The sequence below is a fragment of the Charadrius vociferus genome, unplaced genomic scaffold, assembly GCF_000708025.1.
Source record: "Charadrius vociferus isolate BGI_N301 unplaced genomic scaffold, ASM70802v2 scaffold281, whole genome shotgun sequence".
NCBI lineage: Eukaryota > Metazoa > Chordata > Aves > Charadriiformes > Charadriidae > Charadrius > Charadrius vociferus.
The window spans coordinates 10018-12158 of record NW_009646633.1 but is presented as its reverse complement, the minus strand read 5'-3'; the positions used below and the strand labels follow the sequence as shown (position 1 = coordinate 12158).

General features: G+C 57.8%; 1 protein-coding gene across 1 annotated transcript in view; it reads right to left on the bottom strand.

Annotated features, from left to right (window-relative positions):
• Positions 1 to 2141, bottom strand: part of MGAT5B (mannosyl (alpha-1,6-)-glycoprotein beta-1,6-N-acetyl-glucosaminyltransferase, isozyme B) — a gene marked incomplete at its 5' end in the record, with an annotated part of 33677 nt that overhangs the window by 27067 nt on the left and 4469 nt on the right. Inside the window, 2 exons of the mRNA XM_009888829.1 lie at positions 1190 to 1359; positions 2042 to 2107. Of these exons, the coding sequence (XP_009887131.1) occupies positions 1190 to 1359; positions 2042 to 2107 (236 nt within the window). The remainder of the gene's footprint in view (positions 1 to 1189; positions 1360 to 2041; positions 2108 to 2141) is intronic.

The window sequence follows — 2141 nt, the reverse complement described above, 5'->3', positions numbered from 1 at the left end:
GGGGAGGGTGTGGGGGGGGTTTTTTTTTGTTTTGTTTTTTTTTCCCCAGGGCTGTTGGTTTTTTTTCAGTCCCCTTTCAGCATGGCTCATTATGCGGCCAATGTTGGCTTAGCATCTCCCAAAACCTGCCCAGTCCCCGAGGCAGCTCCAGGCTTTTCTCGGTTTATAACCCATCCTAATTTGCATTTTCCCTGGCACTTGCCCTCCACTTCAGATGCCTTGTAGGAGGTGAGGAAAGCTTGTGAGGTTACAGGAGGCAGTAGTGTCAGCCCGGTAATAACAGAACTACATCAGCAGAGGAACACAGCACACCGTTATCTTCTCCCTCTTACTTCTTCCATCTAATATCGGTCCCTCTTGGAGACAGACTGCTGCCGAGACACACTTGCAGTGTAGCTGTTTGTACCTTCTCATCCTGCATCACCCTATATCCCACGGCAGAATAAAAAGTCCATTCCTCTGCACGAAGTGTCCCAGCAGCGGCAAATTACCCCCGAGGTCTGGAAGCCACCACCAGCACCTCCTGAGGAGGGACCCCTCAGTGGCTGCCACCCCCCTGCAAGGGATGCAGACTATTGTTGGCAGCCGCCCCAGCGGCGGAGGAGGAAGGGAGGGAAGGAAGGAAGGAAAAGAGCACAGTCGCTGCTCAAACAAGGCTGGTGAAGCCACAGGGGCTGAGGACAGCCGTGCACCGTGGGAAGAGCCAGCGACCTGCAGGACACCTGCATCCTGCAGCCACATGGCCACCAACCCCGCCGAGAGCATCCCCGGGGAACAAGGAGGGTAAAAGGGAGCCTTTCCCACATCCAGCCCTAGGCAGGCATCAGGGGACACATGTGATGCTGGGTGCTGACAGCAAGGGATTAATTCTGCTCAGGTCCAGCGCCAGGAGCACAGGGCAGAGCCCTGCCCCAGGCTTCTCCACATCAGCCCCATGCAAAGCCCTGCCACAAAGCCTTAGTTCGCACCAGTCTTCCTCGCTTTCCTGGGATGCAGAAGGGATGGGAACGATCACAGCCGTGGTTTCCACCCACCCAACACTTGCACCAGCTCAGCCCACGGTGCAGGTGGGGAAAAGCCACCCCCAAGCCTTTGCAGACCTCATGCTTTCACACAAAATCTAGATGCAACCCACACGCACGCCGGGGGCAGACCATCTCGGGAGGGACCGCGCACCCGCAGCACCCACCTCTGCAGGTCCTTCAGGGAGACGGTGACCCTCAGGCTGTGTCCCAGGAGGAAGAGAGCAGCCAGGATGTCAGCCCACTGCACCATCTCGCCCAGCGGGCCCCCCTTCAGCACCCGCGGACTGAAAACATCCCCCGACTCCTCCGTCAGGAAGCCGATATGGATCAAGATCTGGAGAGAGAGAAGAAGAGGGGTCAGTGCTGGGAGAGGATGTGCTGGGGGAAAGAACAAGTTAGGTTTTCCAGCCCAAAATGATTTATGGTCCCTGATTCTTTCCAGCTCCTTTTGCAGGCTGTAATTACTCAGGGAAATCACTCAGGTGTAAAGACAAGTGATCTATGTCCAATTAGCAAAGACCCAAGAGTCAGAGGCTACCAGCTCCCATCGACGGGCGCTCCGTATCTCGGGACCAGGCCCACGTTCCCGATGTACATCAGGATCCATCCCAATGACCAGAGCTGGATCTGGGGACCAGAGCACACCAGGACCGAAGAGCGGGGCACCGCAAAAACATGAAGGGGAGGGCCAGCAACGTGGGCACCTCTGCGGAGGAGACATGCCACCCCCCCTGCCCGCCGCCCGCGGCAGCCTGTCAGCTGGACATCGTCTCCTACCCACCAGGACCTGTCTCCAAAATTCCCCCCATCATTCAGCAATGCTGGTCCAGCAATGTCCGGAATGCGTGCGGAGTCATACTCATGGACCACAGACCGCCCCTGCAGACCCACGTACTTCCATAAATGAATTTTCCTCCCAGCCCGCTCACATCCCAGCTGTCTCCGCTCCCCCCCGTCCCCAACGGCTCAGCTTTTCCGTGACCCCCCTTCCCCCCCGCCGTGCCATTTGCTCATACGTGTTTCTGGTCCCTTTGTCGGCCCTTCAGCTTCTGCTCGAGGCGCTGAGCCGCCCGCAGCCACTGCTGGGCCCAATGCCGGATCCTCTTCTTCATGAAG